Source organism: Stegodyphus dumicola, chromosome 4 (genome assembly GCF_044657685.1).
Source record: "Stegodyphus dumicola isolate Sdum_Otavi_A_Nest chromosome 4, ASM4465768v1".
NCBI lineage: Eukaryota > Metazoa > Arthropoda > Arachnida > Araneae > Eresidae > Stegodyphus > Stegodyphus dumicola.
Window position 1 is genome coordinate 205,820,629 of NC_140771.1, and position 21,294 is coordinate 205,841,922.

General features: G+C 34.4%; 1 protein-coding gene across 1 annotated transcript in view; it reads left to right on the plus strand.

Annotated features, from left to right (window-relative positions):
- Window positions 1–21,294, plus strand: part of LOC118202034 (neural cell adhesion molecule 2-like) — an 83,700-nt gene that overhangs the window by 32,912 nt on the left and 29,494 nt on the right. The window contains exons 7-8 of the mRNA XM_085814406.1: window positions 2,058–2,348; window positions 14,074–14,361. Coding sequence (XP_085670532.1) covers window positions 2,058–2,348; window positions 14,074–14,361 — 579 coding nt within the window. The remainder of the gene's footprint in view (window positions 1–2,057; window positions 2,349–14,073; window positions 14,362–21,294) is intronic.

Here is a 21,294-nt window from a genome sequence, read left to right on the forward strand (position 1 = left end):
CATGCATTATAATAAATCATCCTTCAAAAGCTGAGTTTGAGCATCAGTGGAAATGAAAGAGCAAGTAAAGGAGGTTTTGCTTGATTTCCAATGCTGTCAATAAAATAAAAGCGTATCAGAGTCAAAATTTCTGATGTAATCAAATATTTCTAGTTCATTTCACATTTATCTTACATATCTTAAACAAAAGGAAAAGAAAATTTTTTTATTTCTGTTTGGTTATCTTTTCTGGCAAAATTTTTATTTGGTTAAATAATTTTCAAGTGATTAGGCAACCTGGAAAAAGTGATAATTTTGTTAAAAATATTGAATGAAATTTTAGTGCAAAATGTCAGTGGGCTTAAATAGTTTATATTACTTCATTTGCTTACATATTTACATATTTTAGTAATATTTGATTATTCTAGACGTTTCCTGAGTTATTAGTGTAGTTCTGAGAGTGTCTGTTTAATTACGTACAAAGAATCAAAATGTCTGCTGAGTTCTAACTATTGACTTAATGTATGAAAACAGAAAGGATATAAAAGGCCATGAATTTTATTCCTTGTGAAATAATTTAATATTCCATAACTAGAATTATTAAGAGACTTATTTTTATTTCCTTGTACGAAGTAAAAAGAAAGTATTGTAATCGCGAAAAGTTTCAGGCAGCATATTTCAACGAAAATATCCATTTTGACCGCTATCGAATGCAATTTAACGATGTTTTTGCGTGATGTCTGTACGTAAGGACAGAATAAAATACTCTTTTCCTTCAAAAAAATTATAAAACTGCTTTAAAATTAATTCTGAAGAGAATTTTTCGTGCGTACGTACGTATCTCGCATAACTCAAAAACGAGTAGCCTCTTGAACGTTGAAATTTTGTATATAGGACTGCTATAACATGTAGATGTGCACCTAGTATTTTGGTTGCTATCGGCCGCACCAAACGTAAATATATTTATATGTATATCCACTCTGTTACCCGGCTCAGTGATCTCAGTTTCTTTACTCTTATATGTTGGTAAATTGTACATTTTTTGCTTTAAAAATGATTGAATTATGTTGTTTTTATCTTCCTGTTAAGGATTTTATGCCTTTAGTAAATCTGTGTGCAATATTTTTAGAATTATCAGCAATTTTGAAGTTGTTTAATTGCTGCTAAGCCTTTTTTAATGGCGGCCATTGATGTTTACATTTGAAACAGGAGACTAGTGGATTTGTTGCCAATCTAGAGAAACTTAGCTTCGCAACAACAAAGATAACGCCAACAAAGATAATTCATTTATTATTTAAATCATGCTTAATCCTTTCTGGAATTTTTTCGAGGAAATAAGCGTTTAAGATTTACTTCGTAATTTTTAATATAGATATTTTGAGTTTTTATGTATTTTTGCCCTCTCGCGAAGTGAGAACTGAATTAATTAAATGAGAAGTACTCAATCGTCTGTGAAAAACTGTTTCTTTTTTGTTTTGTTTGCTTAATTTCTTTTATACATCATTCTAGCTTTATTATAGTATTTGAATGGAATATGTGGCAACGATTAGATAATTCCATTCTTTAAATGATATAAATTTTGTGCATTATGAGTTATAATATGAACGAAATATATAAGTTAAATGTTATATAATTATTGGATTATATAACAGTTAACTTAGTTTCCGTTATAAAATTATTATATAAGTTAACTGTTATATAATTATTAATACTGTTAAGTGAATCTAGCGCCAGAGTGTCGCTATGGTAAACAAATACTAGAGTGAATTTTAAAGAATGCATTTATTCTATTGTGGTTTATGTGCTGTCGGCGAAGTAGATTTAATTCAATCCAATAAGTTTAAATGAAAGGCAAGAAAAAATGCGTATAATTTAATATTCCAATACAAGGAAGTCATCTGGTGTACACATCAGATTTTTAATTTAAGTACGTCTTAAAAAGCTGAAGAATCACTGTGTTTTTAATGTTATTTAAAGTTTAAACATAATAGGTCGTTATTCTCTTATTAATAATGATTTGCCATAACTGTGTTATTCCTTATTTTTTCTTACGATTCTGAACATTCCTTTCTCTTCAGTTGCACCCAAAGTATCTCTATCATTGAAAACTTACTCCACCAGCTCAATTTCTGAAGGAGATACCGTGGCTTTGATGTGTAAAGTAACAGCTAACCCTCCAACAAGCTTTGTTGAATGGTCGTTTGCAAAAGAATCTTCTGCGGGTCCTCACCAAGAGCATTATCCAGTAAATGGATCGCAGACTCTAGTTCTGGAGCGTTTGGAAGCTTGGCATAAAGGAAGTTACAGGTGCAGAGCCAGCAATAGTGAAGGAACAGGACAGAGTAATGCATTATGGTTAGCAGTCAGACGTATGTACTTTTAACCTTACACTGTTTCTTAACTAATCAGCTTATTGTGAAGAAACGGCTTCATTTTCACTAAGAGAAATCAAGCTTTCTTTGTGTTATTGTAAGCTTTTATTTTATTTGATTTCAAGAACTGAAATTTCTAAACACCGTCTTCTTAAATATTTTTTTTTCATTTCTTTTTCTTTTCTCTCTCTCTTTTTCTTTCTTCTTCTTTTTTAACAATATGCAAAATGACTACGGAAACATTTAAATTATATACTTTCTTTCTTATTTGAAAAAAATAATAATAAAGATGTTTTTTTGTCTTAAACCTGTAATTTACGCCGTAGATGCCTTTTTTGTTTCAGAAATCTAGCTCTTTGGTACGTCATATAATTGTACGCTTTTTAGTGCTTCCCGAAATCTATATTGGGTTAGGAGACAACTGTCGACAGTCACAAAAGTTACATATAAATAGTTAATAATCGAACTAATTGATTTATTTTTATTTCATTGCTATGTTGTTTTGTTCTAGATATTTCTTTTCGTCGTTCCCCCTAGAGCAATTAGTACATACATGTACATCGCATCGCAATAAATTCCGTTTTAAAAGCTGGATAATAATCATAAAAAATCTAGGAATTATTGCTCTGCACTCACATTTCGTGTACTTTATATTTTCCCGCATACTTATCAGTTTGATAGAATAATTTAAATTTTAAGAAAGAGCAACTTTTAAGTAAACTCTTTCTTTTCATGACTTTTATTACTAATTTTAAATTTTCTTATAATCAAACGTAAAACTAAAAAAATTTGAAAAATTTGTTCTTGTTATCTTCAAGCAGAATGAAACAAACTGAGTTCATCAGTCAACCTATCTTATGCTTTGCAATGTTGTAACACCTTCTGTGGGCTATCTAAGCTATGCCAATTACTCTATTTATTAATTTTATTCATCTAAGCTATGCCAATTACCGTAAAAGTAAAGTTGTTACATATGATCTGCAGTGAATTATTACCCCAGAATACCTAACCGTCAAATAAACAGACACAGAATTAAGACACTTCAAGCTTATTCTAACTTACCACTTGTGAGTAAATTAAAATATGCAAACATAAAATTATCAGCCAACCTGGACGTGGTTTCAACACTAGCTGTTTGTTCACAATTTCTATCAATTAAGCAATTTTAATCTAATCTATTCAAGTTTTTCCTAGATTCCGACAGAAATTCAAACACATACTTACCACGATACTTACAGCGAAACCAGTATTAGCATCGCTAACAAACTGTTTTAATCCGCAAGGCAGCAGACTGCAGGTCAAACTCAAGTTCACACTGGGGCTCAAGTTCTGAGGTAAGAGAGACATCTGGCGTATTTGGCGTATCCGGCCAGTTTTTCTCATAGCGGAGCGAGTTGAGAATCTGAACTTCGAGCGTAGGGAGCTAATTGACAGAGGAACTGACTTCCATTAGCACAGATAAACACCAGCACGAATGGACCTGCAGCCCTTCATATACCTCTTCATAAATCTCTAAACTTTGTAGCAGGTGTTCTCAACCAGGGCTGAATTCCTTCTAGGGGAGATTTCGTAGTTTCTTCTGGGGATGCCTTAGTTTTAGCTTATGAATATATATATATATATATAACTACTGATAGTCAAGTTTTAGTATTTGTCAACATTTTCAATGTTTTTTCTCGCTTCATTTAGAAAACACATTGGGAAATAATTGAAGTTTAAATAAACATATACGTATTTTTCGAGTTTGGGAAGGGAAAGGAAAGGGGGTATGATCGTCTAGCAATGGTGAAAGAGGTGCACGGGGTAAAAATGGTTGAAAATCACTGCTTTATAATAAAACTACCTGCCACTCAAATCTACATAAGTTCTGGAATTAGCGAACCTTGTGGCGAACAGAGACAGAAAAGAAATAAGTAAATTAAATAACATTTCATTCTAAAACATAAGGCCTGCACTTCCCCTTCCGGATGAAGAGCTTAGAATAATTTTCTCAAACGAACTTTATAAAAAGCGATTAACTCATACACTATCCTAAGTTTTGTAGCCTCTTTACATTAAATTCGCTTATTTAAACAAATTAAAACTTAATTAAGATCTTGCATAATTCATTCTTCCATTTGAATCTGGAAGGAAAAGACATATTTATAGTAAATGAGCACAGTAATGCATTTCATATCACTATAGCATATTGAATTGTCTACAAAACATTCATTTTAATATTAGATATTCATTTTCTACAACTCTCTTACACTTATCCATGATAGGTAAAATCCTCCTTTATCTTTACTTACCACCGTTACGCTTGTCCTGAAAACGACATAGCGTGTCTGCTATCTTATTCGCGTACAGCTACGCCTACAAGTTTCCTCATATCATTCTAGTACCACACGCATCTTCTGAAGAAAACCTTAGCACTACAAATTCTATTCTAACGTCAAACATTTCATCTTTTGCAAGTGCGGTAGGCTGGTGATTTAACTTATTCTTCTCATTACTTATTCAGCTTCCTTATGACTTACGTTTTTCTGGTCATTAACTACTAAAGAGTTTTCGCGAGTAGATCGCATTAAAGTGCACTAGGCAAAGATATTTTCAATAAATGGTACTAGGGAAGTACCAACACCCGTGGGCGAAGAAAATTCAGTTGCGTGAGCAGGCATATCTTAATACTTACGAAAGTAGGTGTCCATCATAAAAATTGTGCAGTGATAAGCAATGGCATTAAGTTGAAGCATGCAGGCAGATGCAGTGAAATGAATGGCAAATGCAGATGGTGAGTGCAATATAGCTAGTAAGAGTGTAGGATAAGCAGTAGTGAGACATCATGAAAATGGCGCGAAGACAGTTTGAAGCTATGAATGGCATAAGAGTTCAAAGTCTTTCAGTATGCAGTAGCTAGATAGGCCGTAAAAAGTTCAAAAGTTCGTAGAATCATACGATAAAGTAAAAATTCATACAAAATAATTAAAAAATGAAATAGTAACATAAAAATCTTCAATAAAAAAACTTTCTTGATTAACATAAGATGCAACACAAATAATAAGACAGAGTCCAATTTCAGAGTTCAAGTAAATTTTTAAAATTAAAAATTTACAAGTTACTACCATTATCGGGATTTGTGTTCCTCTTTACTTGCTTTGGAAACATTAACTGTCCTGACTCGGAACAGGGAGCTTACTAAAGCTATGTTCAATAAATTGTGAAGTAGACAATACACACAGGAAGTGTATACGAAACCCTTTATTTTTCTATCTTTACAGAGATTTCCGGACTTCAGAATACAGAGACCAACCACTTTTGATTTGAACGTAAGAATATAAAAATATTAACTAAAACTCTAACTAACTTTGGATTGATATACAAGTGCCTACTTTAAGATTGGCCAAATTACAAAAAGCCGTATGTAGTACAGAGAGCTGCTAAAACTACGATACGTTTAATATTAGCAGGAGGATTAAACCTCTGGCCTTGAAGGCAACCAGCAACCGAGTAAAACTACTATGGCAAGCGGCCTGCTTCTAATAACTCCTTCCTCTCTCTTGCTTGGCAAAAAGCCACAACTTAAGTACTTGGCGTTAGCAAGACAAATTTGCATAAATAAGTAAAAGCTTTTAATTCTGGCCGGAAGTAGAAAATAAGAAGTGATAGTAAAGATTTAAAATAAAACAAACGTTAGTAAAACTTAGAATCCTTACACCATGACGAATTGTGATGAATTGTCCTTGAGCATTTGACAGGGTATTCAATGGTTGGATCATAATCCAACATTTGTTTAATTGCATTATACTGACTATGCTTCATCTTCTCGAAGAAGTTGTGAGCTGTCATGTGTATAAAGTTATGCACAGATGGAATATCCAGATCTTTATGAATTATAGAGTTTCTCACGTACCAAGGTGCTACGTAGAATTTTATTTTGAAGTATGTCCAGTTTTTTGCGCTCAGTTTTACTGGCGATTGCCCAGGCCGGCACTGCATATAGCATGATCGGTCGAATTATAGATATGTAAAGCATATTCTTTATTTTTAGACTGAGCTTTGATTTTTTGCCGATAATAGGATAAATTGCCATGTAGGCTGCATTTGCTTTGTTTAAGATATAAGAAATATGATCTTTGAAGTTGAGAGACTTATCTATGTAAACACCTAAATATTTAAAGGAATTAGCTACAGGGATTAGAGTTCTATCTAAGTAGATATCAGTATTGACTTTTAATCTTGTTTTGAATCTCCGATAGAGAACAATACAACATTTAGAGGCGTTGAGCTTAATTTTCCAAGTCTTGCACCAGTGATTAATCATATGGAGATGCATTTGTAAATTACTTAGAGCGAGCTGGGGACATCTGGATTCAGTCAGTACTACAGTGTCGTTAGCGTATTTGAGTATTTTCGTGTTGAATGGGTGCGGGAAATCATTGATAAAAACATTATAGAGCCGGGGGGAAAGAACGGACCCTTGCGGGACCCCCTATGAATTGTTTTTTTCTGACAGATAAGGCGTCACCGCAGCGAACTTGAAAAGTCCTATTTTTCAGATAGGAACTAATGAGTTTTACGAAACTGTTTGGAAGCATAAAATTATTCAATTTATGCAGGAGGCCTGCATGCCTGGATTCAGTCAGTACTACAGTGTCGTTAGCGTATTTGAGTATTTTCGTGTTGAATGGGTGCGGGAAATCATTGATAAAAACATTATAGAGCCGGGGGGAAAGAACGGACCCTTGCGGGACCCCCTATGAATTGTTTTTTTCTGACAGATAAGGCGTCACCGCAGCGAACTTGAAAAGTCCTATTTTTCAGATAGGAACTAATGAGTTTTACGAAACTGTTTGGAAGCATAAAATTATTCAATTTATGCAGGAGGCCTGCATGCCACACTCTATCAAAGGCCTTTTCGAAGTCGAGATAGCATGCAGCAACCCCGTTTTTCTTAGTAAAGGCTTGCGAAACAAATTCCACCAAATTGAGAATTTGATGAGTGGTGCAGTGTCCACTGCGGAAGCCGAATTGCAGTTCATCTATTAAATTGAATTCAGCTTAATCTTTACCCCGAATCTTTATATATATCAGCGGCTAAAGTGTGTGTCGCCGATAGTTTATTGTTGCCACTCGGGAAAATGAGCGTGGAAATTAACGTTTCCGCAGTTGTTAATTAATATCTCGGCCGATTAAAGTTGTACGAAGATGAGAACGGTATCGTTGGATTCGGAGAATTTTTTGGAATCCGAGGATACGCGTCTCGAATTTCAACTCGGCGCCGTTCCGTAGATATTCGAGAAAAAAGAATTTGGTAGCCAAATCCCTGTAATAGAGAAAACTCAAGAAAGAAAGCGGAAAATGTAGGAGAAAGTTAGTTTTTAACTAATATCTCGACTAATTAAAGTCCCAAGAAGACGCGAATGGTCAAAATGGCGTGCCAGGACCTGCGGAATTCAACGGTGTGCTTCGCCAAGCCCGTTAGCCAGCCATTTCGGAGGAGATGATGTTACTTCCCCCCATATATATATATATATATATATATATATATATATATATATATATATATATATATATATGCGGTTTAAGTGTCTGTTTGTCGCCAATAGTTATTTTTAGTGGACCGAAATTATTTTTAGTGGACCTCCGCATTTTAAAACATATCCTTTAAAAGCGTGTTAGCTACGACATTAGCTGAAGTGCGACGTAAATGTTTTAGTTCACATAACTTAGGGGAAAATATATTAGCAATCACTAACAAATAATGGGCTTTATTTATGTGATTTTTAGGGTAAAGCATGACAAATCTACTATTAAAATTTCCTTTGAAAAACTAAATCTTATAATACATCGTGTTTCAAAAAGAATATACGTATTACAAAGTGTTATTTATTGGTTGCTTGCGTAACTGTATTAGCCAATGGGGTGAAGTTGTCACGGCGCTGAGATCATCAATAAGTCTCAGGGCCGAACGCTTAAGCGTGTTGGCATTTTTTTTAACCTGAGCCTGCATTTGGACACAGTCAACTTTATGTTGCCTGTTCAACAGTTCGTGAAAGAACGGACGCAAAATTTAAAATAATTGATGGTCCTCTGCAAGGCGAGCTTAAAAATGATGGAAAGATCTACACAAGAATGTTGTGTACAAAGAGATCTTTGACATGTGAATTAACATTTTATTATTTAAATCACCTTTATTTATTGAGCTAGCGGTGGCTCTTAGGAAATGTACCGCCAGTGGTTTCCTTCATTGCACTCTACTTTAAGCAATTAAGCAAGTAGAAGGAGGAAACCCCGTGGGGCAGTAAGCAAAGGGGCGTCCTCACTGCCTGCCCTGGGTAATTCAGTTTGAATTTGCACACACCTTTGCACAAATCATTTTAATTACAATTTATAATATCTAGAACATCGGTCATTCCGTATGGCCGCCGGGCTGCCTAGTGTCTAAATAACATCGCTGCTTTTATCTTTCACATACTTTACAATTTCAAACAATTAACTTGCTATCTTTCTAGATATAACATTTGAATGTACAATCCAATCCAGAAACTCTTAAATTTAAAATCTTTCCAAAATTAATATTTCAACATGCATTACAGTTTGGAATATAAGCGATCTTCTACACTTAAAGTATCATATTTCATTTCAACTAATTCCACTACTTTAAAGTTCAAAATAACACATGTATGTTACTTCAACTTGTAACACCTCAGTTTGAAGTAGTAAGAAAAAATAACTTTAGTCATAATAATAGTTTTTATTTTTTCATTTCATGGCGATTCGTAGTGTTACAATTCACCAGTTTTCGATAACACCAGTCCTGGCTTATGGACTTCGGGGTCTTGCTGCATTCGATTTATTGATAATTTCGAGAACTGCTCCGAGACTATACACCTTCAAATAGACTGCTTTTGGACTGCCCGTCGTGCTGCGATTTTAGTGATGATGTCCTGACCACATAAATCCTTCGGTGCTGCTGCTTGAACTTTTTGACCTTGCGTCATTAAAGTAGTACCTCATCTTCATTTTCCGCTTTTCTTTTCCTGCTTGTCACCTGAATGTAACTTCTGTTTGTTGCCTGGGCTCTTGCGAGACCTTGGTGTTGGAACTCGGTACTTCATCCTCCTTTCGTTCAGCTTCTGTTACCGGCCAAAAAATCTTTCTTGACAATGGCAATAATTCTTGTTTTCTTTTACGGCTTTATTGCTGGACTACCATTTTTTCGTAGGGCTTTGTATTTGGCCATCACATATCAATTTTTTTGCCGCACAGCTTTTTTTTTTTTGCTGCCATAATAGTCATAGATCTTCACATTTATTTTTGTCTGTCCCTTATCCTGTCTTTCCGTTTTTCTGAACCTCTTGCCAGTCGCACTTTTTCATATGCCGCTTTTTTACCTCTCCCTCTTTTCTACTCTCTGACGACTTTTTAACAAATTTCTTGAAAAGCCTTCTTGCTGAACCTTGCCTTGTATCTCTGTCTGCATTCCACGCGATACCCCTGCCTGAATTCCTGTACCTCTCAACAATGGTATATCCTCTCTGTCGTAAATATTTTTAATTTGATTGATGTTCATAGAGTTTGTCTGCCCCAAAATTGATTAAAAAAATATTAGAATACCTCTCACTTTCACAACTGCATACGGACCTACAAATTTGGGATCAAATTTGCTTAATTCATCTTTCTCTGCATGACATCCTATGATTGATTTTCAAAAGTTTTCTCTCATCTTTACTTCTACATCCGTCTGTCTTTAATCATAATTCAATATTTGCCTGTCCCTGGCCTTATCCGATATTTTGAGCGCCTAATTGGTTAACTTTTGAATGTCTTGTTGACACTCTGTAGTTTCCTCTCCTGCATAAAAAATAACCTATCTAAGAACGTCATTATTTTCAGCTTGGAAATAATTCGTTCTTCGGATGTTAATACGCTAATTCTTCAATGTTGAAATCCCAGCTGCTGTGATATTTTCTCCCATAACAATGCATTGTTTATACTAGATATCGGTTCACGTGCTCATAAATATTTAATTCCATTTGTTATTTTCAGGTCTGTGCACAGCATTTCAAAAATGTTACTTACAAATTGCAGTCCGTTATTTGAAATTATTTTTAGTGGACCTCCGCATTTTAAAACATATCCTTTAAAAGTGTGTTAGCTACGACATTAGCTGAAGTGCGACGTAAATGTTTTAGTTCACATAACTTAGGGGAAAATATATTAGCAGTCACTAACAAATAATGTGCTTTATTTATGTGATTTTTAGGGTAAAGCATGACAAATCTACTATTAAAATTTCCTTTGAAAAACTAGATCTTATAATTCACCGTGTTTCAAAAAGAATATACGTATTATAAAGTGTTATTTTGTTCCAACTGTCAATCACTGCACATCAGCTGGCTATTGTCGAAACGAATACATAGTCAAGTTTATATTAATAGCCGCTAGATGTCAGTTGTCTTCTGTTTTGCGTGGTAATCGTCACATGTTTAAAATGGTTACTCCGCAGCAGAAATTATTTTGTGTTCTTGAGTTTGCGAAGTGCAATACCGTGTTTACGGTGCAAAGACGTTTCAAGTTGAGGTACCAAAGTGATCCTCCGAGTGGGTGGAACATTCGCAGATGGTATCGACAGTTTGTAAATACAGGATGTGTATGTAAAGGAAAGAGTCCTGGCGGCCCTTGTATTCTCGACGAAAATGTTGCACGAATTCAAACTGCTTTCCAACGTAGTCCTTCAAAATTAACTCGTCGTGCCAGTCGGGAGTTACAACCGCCTACAACAACAGTTTGGCGTGTTTTCAGACGTCGTTTGGTTATGAAGCCATACAAGTCAGTTACATTTGTTACGGGCTCTACGTCCTGATGACAAACGCAAACGTGTGGCATTTTGTAACGAGATTATAGATGCTATTGACAATGATAACACTTTCACATCGTGTTCAGTGATGAAGCGACTTTTCACGTTAGCAGTCATGTAAACAAACACAGTTTTCGAATTTGAGGCCTACAGAAACCACATGCAGCCATTGAACATGTACGAGATTCGGCCAAAATCAATGTGTTTTGTGCGATAACCCGATCATCTGTTTACGGCCCATTCTTCTTTGATGGAAACACGGTTAACGATCAGCAGTATCTCGCTATATTACAAAACTGGTTGTTTCCGAGGCAGTACGAAGACAACTTCATTTTTCAACAAGACGGGGCACCCCTTCACTGGTGTTGTAAAGTGCGCGATTATCTGAATGAAACTCTAGCGAACCGTTGGATTGGTCGTCAAGGAGCTGGCGACTTAGCATCTCAGCTGGCCTCCGCGGTCACCGGATTTGATATCCTATGACTTCTTCCTATGGGGTTTCATTAAAGACAACTTTTATGTACCACCACTCCACCAGAACCTGGAAGAGGTGAAGAACCGGATTCGTACTGTCATAACGTCAGTGACGACGGACATGCTTGCCGGAGTATGTCAGGAATTTGAGCATCGAAGTGATATTGTTCGTGTCGCTGATGTAAGACATATTGAACATCTGTAATCTGAACTTGAGAGATTCGTACACATGTGTGTAAAGTTTCATATTCGTATGTCATACAGTTTAATAAATATATGCATTCGAAATACGTATATTCTTTTTTAAACACGCTGTATTTAAATGGTCGGCTGGGTGCGAAATTTATGTATTTTTACTTCTGGCATGAGACACAGCTATGGACATACTGGTACCTTGTTGCAACTTATGGAAGAAAACAACTTCCTTAACTATCTGTATGGTTTACCTCCCCTCCATATGCACAATTTCAGCACATGTAACTCCTGAAAAACATAACATCTAGTATCAAAACAGTTAGAATGACTGGTTTTAGTTCTAAGTTACCATTTATTGTTTTTCTACAAAACAAAATGTCATCGATTATCTCATCATATTCGGTCCTACATTTAATTCATTCACTGCTCGAAACTTTTCTGGATCTTTTAAATATGCATAAATTTGTTCAAATTTTTGGATCGAGCTGTAATTCCTTAACCAGCATTTCCCTAGAATCTATAACGACAGAAGTTAACATGTTGTATTTTACATGTATTTATCGACGTTTTCGTCTAACTTAATTCTTAATAAAGCATCTGCTACACGACTTTCCCTTCTAGAGCAATACTGGAATTCCAAATTGTACTCTTGCAGTGTCCAGGTCCATCTGATCATTCTTGTCGTTAAATTTCTTGTATTTTCTATCTTCGTTACAGCAGCATGATAAGTGAATATTTTTATTTGTTTCTCCAATAAATAAACTTTAAATTTCTTCACCGTACACACATGCCAGTGACCGGCCAGAGATTGATATCCATCGCCCGCTGAAAGGTAGCTGGACTAACTGATACCCGAAATGGCAAGCTTAAAACGAGTCCTTAATTTCGGAATAAGGCCATTTTATCAATATTCTCCGGCCTTACAGCTGTTTGAATGTATCCATTGCTCATGTCCAACGCTATCATGTAACGTGCACTTTTTGTTCTGCTAATTATTATATGTAATATTCCTATATTCCTGTTCCTCTATGATATTCTATATAGACAGCAGATATAAGAGTTATTTGGGCACTTAATAAGTTCATTTAATTTATGTTAGTTAAACAGCAAGTCTTCAATGTCTAAAATCTGTCACTGGATTCTCATTGTTCTTTTTGTATAGGACTACACGATATGAGTATGCGCTTGATGCTGGCATTAACCTGCCACCTTGCTGCATTGCTTATAACCTGCCACCTGAATACGAACATCAGGACATTAATTCAAAGCATATACATATATTTGTAAATGGAAAGACTCACATAAAAAGAGACTAATTCTATAAATTGCAAGGCATTAAAACATAAAATTTAAAAACTTTTAATTTATTAAGTTAAATTTAAAAAAATAAAATGAAATGTTTGCACATGTTTGAATTTGAATCACGTATTCTGTTACATAAAACTTTTAGCCTATTTTGGAGATATACAAATGAGCATCCCCCCAAATTCATAACTGGTTACATGGCTCTATAAATCGCAAAAAAGTGACATATTATTTAATGTAAGGTCTACTCTTGAAACTAGTACTTATTTGTGCTTATGTAAATCAAAGAAAATGCTGTGTATCATACATCTCCCTGATCATTAAAAATTAATAAAATGGTAATAAGAAATGAGCTCATAGTAAATTGATTGAATACTTGGTTCTGAATTATTTTATTTGCACTGCTTCCAAAAACAGCGGGAAAAAGGACATGCCAATCGTTTTGCATTTAATTATTTAATAGTAAATGCTTTATTATATATTCCTTACTTCCTAACTGTTTATTTTAAATGAAGTATACTGATGAGAAAAATTTGCTTTATGATTCTAGAACAAATTCCTCCTAACGAACCTTATTAAGACCGTTGGGGGACAGAATCTCTTACAGACTCTCTAAAAACCACTTTCTGTGTTTTTATGTTGAAACATAAGATCATGGGAAATTGGACAAGGATCCTAAAGTCTCTGAAGATCTGATTCCTGAGTTTCTGCATTGTAGTCTATTCAGCAATTAAAACATCTTTTCTTTTCAGGAAAATTTGTACTGACGTGAAAGTAACTATTCTTAAGGTTAAACAAATATAATTTAAACGAGATGTTACTAAATAAGCTGTGTCATTTTAGTAGATATCATTTTATTGTATTTAAGAACAGTAATTTTATTGATAAGCGCATGTTTTAATCTAGATCGACCTATATGCCGGGGCGGACAGCAAGTTTCCTATGGTGCGTATCCAGGCGAAACCCTAAATATCCGTTGTGAGGTTGAAGCTGAACCATCTACGGTTTCTTTCCATTGGAGTTTTGCCAATACGCTGGTTCATCACAACAATGTTAGCTTTACAAGCAGAGGTTTGAAAAGCATCGCAACGTACACACCCTCCGACGATACTCAGTTAGGATCTCTTTTCTGCTGGGCCAACAATAGCGCTGGAGAACAACATGTACCCTGTACTTTTACAGTCTTCAGACCAGGTGATTATGCCACTGATGCTGTTTTCTGTATTAATGATACCGAGTTTTGAATTTAAAGCTATTCCGCTTGAGTACGTTATTAAAAAAACAAATGGAAAATTTATTTTGCGTTTACTATGGTTAAGCTGAGATCATGTTTTGAGTCAATCATGTTTTGAGAAGCTATTCCCTTTAAATGCATCCTACCAAGTCCCCTGATGTGTCTGCTATGGATTACTGTGCATTTGGACTTTTAAAATAAGCTTTTTATAAGCGGCTTCCCAAAGCCTTGGATGGACTGTAGAAGATTGTGAAGGAGGAGTGGAATAAAATCAGCCTTGATATTTTAAGGAAAGGACTTTTGTTTTCGAAATCAAGATGTAATATTAAAATTCAGCAAAAGGTCTACCATACTAAACATATCAGAAAATAAAATTCTAAGATTTGTTTATATATGAAATTTTGCAAAATCGTTACAAAAATGTGTGAACACCCTCTGCGGACTTTTTTTTTCTAAGGCAAATATAAGACATTTCAGTGAGAATCGAGGGGGAATGGAAAGAGGGCCATGATTTTAATTTGAATTTGTTTCTATGGAACTCTTAAGTTCGAACGTCATTTTGCATTTTTGGCTCTACGTTCCGCAATTTCAGTATCAAACTATATTCATAATCCCATGACACAGCATCCGTAATCATTGTATTCAAATGATATGGTTTAATCAATAACATTATTAACATATTAACTCTTTCATCAGTCGTATTTTGGGATGATCTTTGCACGCAGGTTTCTCATTATAAATTTCTCAACTAAAATTAAATGACTTACAACGTAAATCGCTCCTAAATTTAACCCCCCATCAATCAGTCTGCCAATCGTTTATTACACTGTCCGCAAAATAACATAGAAACGAAATTTTCGTTGATGTCACCAGTTGAAAGTTATCTTGTTATTACATCATCGTTTGCGACTTCTTATCCTTATTAGAAACGTTTAACTCATTTGAAGAATGGTTAACTAACGCTTCAAATAGTGACAAATTCAACATTTTATTAATTTTGTTTCCGTTCTTGGCAAGCGTAACGAGAAATTTCGCACTAAATGATTGCTTCTTTAAATCTTGCTCCGTATCTCGATCACACATAATAAAACGGTCTGATTAAAAAAAAAAAAATACATTATACTCATGTCACGAAAATGAAATTTGACCTGAAGACAAGAATACCGCGACTGCGTCTCCCATCGTTTGGTATCGCCACAGTGTGCCAGTTGTAAAGAAAGCTATCAATCCAAGAACTTTCTAATATATATGATCTTCTCTGAGAAGAAATCAACAGATCAGATGTCATTTAATATATTATAAATGTACGTATTCCGACTAATAAAAGTCACTACACAAATAGGCGCCCTATCTTCCACATTAAGCCGGAGAGTCGGGAGAAAATCAAAGCAACTTTAAAAGAGAGGGATTAACAAACTCAGCTTCCTATAAACCTCGGGTCTCAATCCAGGAATGAAGAATTTTTTTTAAAGGAATTCTTTCTCAAACTGGTGAGAAAGGTTAGATTTTAGAACACTGATCATATATTTACGTAACCTACGTAGAGGAATATGTTGAGACGCGTTATCCAGTGAAATTCTGCAAAGGAAGTTAATTTAATATACGAATGAAGCGAGTGGAATTTAAAAAATGACATCAATTATCCTTGATGCTTGTAGAAATGTTTTCTTTTTAAATGGCGGGCACTAGCCATTTTTAGGCTCTTGCTACTACTAAGTAGCCACAAGTGGTGGTGATTTTGTTAATAGGCGGCCACCATTATCGCTTTTGAGGGGGCAGACAGTTTACACCCATGCCTTCTACGGGATTCGAACCGCTCCCTTCGTTATCGCAATCATCTCCCCTAACCACTACACCGTCTGGTAAGCATGTAGAAATGTATGTTAGGCTGCTTTGCATGGGAAGCAGGCTATCGAGTTTATTATTTGCTTTTCAGTACCCAGAATTTTTTAAATTTCCAAATATTCCCCTAATAACTATAATTGTTTTAATTCTTATTTATTTATCTAAGAAGGAGAAAAGTTCCTAGAATTTAAGGGGGAAAACTCTCTTTGGTAAAGCTGATAGCGCCGTACGAGCATGACTATGGGAGTCATATTTTTTGTATCTTCTTTTGTTTCATGGGTGTAAAATATTCTTCACTATAAGTCTGGAGTAGAAGAATATATAAAAAGTTAAATTAAAAAAGTAAATAAATAAATAAATAAAATCCTGTTTTTTATTCATTTAAAATTGCTAAAATATGAACATTTTCGTTATTTGAAACATTTATGTAATTGGTAGTATATGTCTATGATCAACGGTTGATAAAATAAAGGCTGAGTAAGGACTTTTATGATGTATACTTTATTGTTTTGAATTCTGTTACAGTCCAGCTCTAAATTTTATAATGAGTTCCTAAGACTTAATGCTCAGATTTTGTAATCGATTAACTTATCGTTGCTATCCGGGATTAAGATGTTCTTTATTTGTCCAAAGCAGGAAAATGCATTCACACGAATGTAGTTTTAACGTAAAATTCTGTATATGACTAGGAAAGTCATTAATGAATTTATTCTTTTCTTGACTTCACTCATTCAGATGCTGTGTGATGTCAGAAAAAATGTGCATGTATTAAGGTAACCAGATTTTAACATTGGTAAAGCAGAACGCCATTGACGGGGGGGGGGATGATTAAACATTTGGTCTATACAGAGAAACACAAATTTTCATAGAACGAAAAATCGTATTGTAATATATTTTTAAAATTTCAACACAAGTACACTTTACAAATACATTAAAAGCAATTATGTATAGTATTATTTTATTCTTTGGCATATTTCTCGTTTGAGTGAATTTTGTTTAGTAGATTGCTGTCGTTGTTTGAAAGGTCATAAAATTTTTCACAAAAATTTGTTAAATTATATTTCACATATAAAATGGCTTTCAAAGTCTCAACATTTAATTGTGATTTTTCTGAGGTCCGCACTTTAGTATTTACCGTAGAAAAAAAGCGCTCAGTCACAGCATTAGTTCCTGGGGTATTCCACAGTTTTTAATGCATTATTGTATGGAACATGGTTTGTTTCAAAATGGTGAAATGTTTCTAACCATTTGTTTTTTATTGTGATTTTCGCTGAAGTCCAAGATTTAACCGTTTTAATATCAATATATTTTTAATAATGATGTCTAATTAAAAAGATCATTTTCAGAAATATTACTATATGGGAAATTTCGAGTAATATGATCGAATGATTTTTGCACATTCCAATTAAGTTCTTGTTTTAATATATTCCTTAGCTTGTCGTGCATTCTTCCTAAAATCGGGACTTTTTTGAGAAGCCGTGGGACAAACTGTTAAGAATCGGGACTGTCCCGCCAAAAGTGGGACGTCTGGTCACCTTAGCATATATATATGTAAGATGTAAAAAAATACGATGGCTGCGCTAAGAAACGGCTGGCGACCTCAAAATTAATTATTCTAAATTTGGTGTCCCCCCCCCGCTAAATTTATCTGTTCTCCCAAATTCGAGATCTTTCCACGTTACATAACAATTTAAAATTAACCAATCACAGATTAGATGTACTTTCTGCATCATACTCTTCGTAAGCAACTACGTCATTTTTTTTCCTAGCTTCCGCCATGCAAACATCTCTATGCTGCTGTGCCTTCCTTTGTACTTATTCTAAGATGACGTAAGGTGTATATAAAATTATTGTAATTGATTATGATCGAAAAGTATATTGTCTCTAAATAAATTATTCTGATGTGCCTAAAAATAAAAATTGGTGATTCGTCAAGAATCTAGTTTTGATTTATGCATCCATCTATCACAGCCAGATGTTAAAAGTACCGGGTTCCTCCGACTCAATTAAAATACTACATACATCATCATCATCGCGGAAACTTGGCTGCCGGGTAAGATTAAACGTTAACTTTATTTCAATTGACATCTGCAGCCACAACTTACTTAACACTCTAATCATGCCTATTCAAGAATATTAACTTTTTTGATATTGTTGTGATAGGAAGAGAACAAAGCGAAATAACGTTCAAGCGGCAACAGCGGCAAAAGTGCGCAATTATCCAGTATGGAGACTCACCAAGACAAGGCTGTGTATTAAGAGAGAAGTTTCAGTTCTCAAAATTCTGAGTTCAGATTCCGAATTAGCTACATTATGAGCGTTACGCAAGCCATGCGATATAGACATCTAGAAATGACCAGAAAAGTTATTACAGTTTTAGAATCGAGAGTAAATACTTAAAAATGAGGAATAAAGAGGCTATTGCCAAATTAAATTATAAAGCTGATTCACGTATTTTTTACGTTGCATATATATACATATATATATTGTCATGTATCTGGCTGCGGTCAGCCAATCAGTTGCATGTTAGCCTCAGAAGAGGAAGGTGGTAGATTTCGCTATGCTGTAAGAGCGACTTACTGCTCCGAGTTTACTATTATTCTTTGAACGTTAATTTTAATAAATGTTTGTTTCATCTTGTTAAATGATGCCTTATTGAACCAAGCCATTACAACACGCTCTCTTACGAGAACCAGAGAGAACGAAGGTGACTGGATTTTGAGAAAAGGAAAAAGAAAATTTCTTATAAATATGTTTAAGGGAGTAATTAAAAGTGATTTGATTTCGGTGTTGAAGGAACTCGGTGAAGAAGCCGATTCTACTTTAAAAGTCGTAGAATTAAAAGATAAGCTTTTAAGTTCTAAAGAATATTTGAAATATAAAGATTTTGTTATTGAATTCCTTAATACTACGGTTGACGAAAGGAAAAAGTCAGAAGAAATTGTGAAACTGCGTTTGATGCAAATCGAAAATAGCAACGAATCTAATAACAAAGTAGAAAATACACTTTCAATTAGATAAGCTTTTGAAAGCTGTACAGGCATTATCGATTTCTGTACCTAAAAAGGGTGAAGCATGGAACTTTTTTTATTTAATAGAAAGGCCTTTTTATGCATACCAAACGAGTTTTAAGTCTGAAATTTTACTTAAACTGATAGGTGATAAGTATTCTAATATTATAGTATATATTAAAGATGATGATTTGAAAGATTATGAAAAAATTAAATCTTTAATCCTTAAGGAATATGAACCATCGCCATTTATATGTTTAGAAAATTTTCGCCAAGCTCAAAGGTTGATGGGGAAAACTCATTTGCAGTTCGCCTCTCATTTAAGATCATGTTTGATCTATTATTGTAAAAGTAGAAACGTCAATGATTTTGAGTCTTTAATTAACTTAATAATTTCTGACAAACTTTTTCAAACATTGGATAGTGATTTAGCGTGCCATGTTGCAGTTCGCAAGGTGAAAGTTGGCTACGTCCAGAAGAACTAGCGAAGGAATGCGACACTTATTTCATCGCAAAAGGTAAATCTTTTGATGACATAAGAGGTGAAAACACTAATTTTCGTGATTCATGCAACAAAAACTCTTAAATATTTTCCACCAGCGCTAAGAAAAGATTCAGTGGTAAATGAACAGAAACATTCGTTTAAAACGCGAGAATGTTACGTATGTATTAGCAGTTTACATTTGGCTAAGGATTGCTCGAACAGGCGAAATAAATTTGAGAGGTTCAATAAACAGAACGATAATTTTCCGGTCAAACCGAAAGTTAACACTTCAAGTAAACCGAAGGACAATGCGGTTGTTACGAATATAAATTCTAAACATTTACTAAAACCCGAGTGTTCCGACGGAAAACTTAATTTTTATTCCGTGGAAAAAGATTACTAGTATTTACATTGCAGGGAAGCAAGTAGAAGCTATAAAAGATTCAGGATCGGAAATACCAATTTTGAACACAACATTAATTCCTGATTTAAAAATAGAAAGTAAGGGTAAAATCAATTTAAGTTCTGCATTTGGCGACGTCATAGAGACAACGTTCGCAACTATTCCCATTTAATACAAAAAACCAAATAGTTGTCTATATTCGCGCACAGAAGCTCTTTTCACGTTGACAGATAAGCTCAATGTTTAATGTTTAATTACTATGGGATCCCATATTTGAAGACGAGAATGAATCAAGTCTTCCCTGAGACGGAACCGGAAACTCGTAAACAAAAACAACTTCAGGTTGGCGCCGTTGAACTGTCAAATGTAAATCTTTTTTATAGCTCAGTTGCGAATCAGAATGATGAAAGACTAAAAAGTTATTTGGAATCAAATAAATTTAATGTCGATCAGAGAAGATAAATTAAATTAATAAATTATTTTAAGATTAATAAATTCTTTTAAGGACGCAGAATTAGGAAAGAACAATTTCTTTTTACAGGACGAATTATTATTTCATAAAGAAAAAATTGTGGGGGAACATACAACAGATAGTTTTGTTTGAGAATTATCGAAATAAAGTCCTTAAATTAGCTCATGATTCCATATTCGGAAATCATTTACGTATGAGGAAAACTAAAGAAAGAATTAAGCTTTCATTTTATTGGCCGAACATATCCAAAGACGTAGTTGATAATCAAAATCGTAAAAAACAACCTTATATTTAGCGTAGGTATAATGAAACACTCAATCGATTTCGAGGGCAGCTAAAAGTCCCTCCTCATCAGGAGAAAGAAATACATAGAAAGAAGAAAATAGGAATCACAGAAACACGTGGTGCTTATCAGCACTGCACGTGGTTATAACTAGATTTTTAATCAGAGTTGCACTGGCCGCCTACTTTTACTGAGCCAGGCTGTCTGATCAAGCATAAAGAAATATTAGCGAAGTTAAAATAGGGAGCGAGGGGCAAATGCACATTATGCTCAAAATCTGAACTTCAAATAATGGAAAGCCAATGCCAATGATTTAAAAATTTCGGAGTTCCTATGGTTCAAAACCATCTACCTCCACATCAGAATTAATAAAAGCGAGCAGAAATAAGAAAAAT